Raw genomic sequence first — 1258 nt, 5'->3', positions numbered from 1 at the left:
ATATATATGTGTGTGTGTATGTGTGTATGTGTGTATCGTATATTCATATAACAGATGGCACGTTTGCGCGAAGGTGTAGTGTATTGTACATGGCACGCGAACTCGCTCGATCTGTAAGTACGCCCTTTTCATTGACCGCCTAGTAGCTTCAAGATCTGAACCTCATTCTGTTGCTTCAAAACTCTATGAACGAAACAACTTTGTATGAAAAATCAAACAACCTTGTTATCAATCACGGAACCGTTTTAACAACTAAACAACCCTGTTAACAGTCAAATAACCGTTTTACCGATCAAACAACCTTGTTAACAGTCAATTAACCGTACGAACAATTAAACAACCTTATTAACAATTACCACCTTATCAACAAATGAAACAAACAGTTTAACAGTTAAACAACACTATTAACTTAAACAAAACATTTCTAACAGTTCATTAACCATATCAACAATTGCACAACCTTATTATCAAAGTAAACCAACATTTTAACAATTAAACAACCTTATCAACAAATTAGACACACATTTTAACAATTAAACAACCTTCATTTCATATAATCTCAGTCAAGAAGAGGACGAGAAGGACCCCCTCAAACCGCGGCCCTCCATGTTCGGCGATCGACCGACAGTGTCACACACACCGCAGTATAACACAGACAACACCTCTCCCGATGACACTCACACACACACGCACACGCACACGCACACGCACACGCACACGCACACACACACTCTGAGCACCAACACCACCGGAAAGGTTGGTAATATGGAGGACGGCCTACACCTCGATGTGATGGTTCCGGTCATTGCTGCACCTAAGGTGTGAGTATGGGGGGGCAGGGGGGGGGGGCAGGGTGTGTCTGATTGTTTGGTTGTATCGATATGCTCCCACGCTCACGCCAACCATGCAGTGTGTGTGTGTGTTCGAGGAGAGGAGATTGTTTGGCACCGTTTTATACCACAGGCTGCACACTTAGTGCTGGGTTTTTAGGGATTTTAAAGCCCTACAACCCTAAAACCCTAAACCCTTGCATACAACAGTCAGTCTATTCGCTAACCTCTTCCACGTATTAATCTTCTTATGGCGAATGCCCAGTATGTTATTGAGGGGACTTCAGGTATCATCAAATATCAACTCCTCAATGCCAAGTGCAAAGTACTGTCGCTGGACGACCGCGGGCATGTGGCGCTTTGGGATCTTTTAACAGCTTCGCTCATAACGGACTATGGCCAGGTAAGCAGCTTATCTAATCACAAAG

At 43.4% G+C, this 1258-nt stretch overlaps 1 protein-coding gene across 1 annotated transcript; it reads left to right on the top strand.

The window, feature by feature from the left end:
- Positions 1–575: 575 nt before the first annotated feature.
- Positions 576–1235, top strand: SARC_16529 (hypothetical protein; the record flags this gene model as incomplete). Its single annotated transcript, XM_014289365.1, has 2 exons — positions 576–819; positions 1096–1235. Coding segments are annotated over exons 1-2 (353 nt in total), but the record flags the coding sequence as incomplete, so codon positions are not given.
- Positions 1236–1258: the final 23 nt, after the last annotated feature.

Source organism: Sphaeroforma arctica, assembly GCF_001186125.1.
Source record: "Sphaeroforma arctica JP610 unplaced genomic scaffold supercont1.8289, whole genome shotgun sequence".
NCBI lineage: Eukaryota > Ichthyosporea > Ichthyophonida > Sphaeroforma > Sphaeroforma arctica.
The sequence above is the reverse complement of the archived record's forward strand: the minus strand, read 5'-3'. Positions and strand labels throughout refer to the sequence as shown.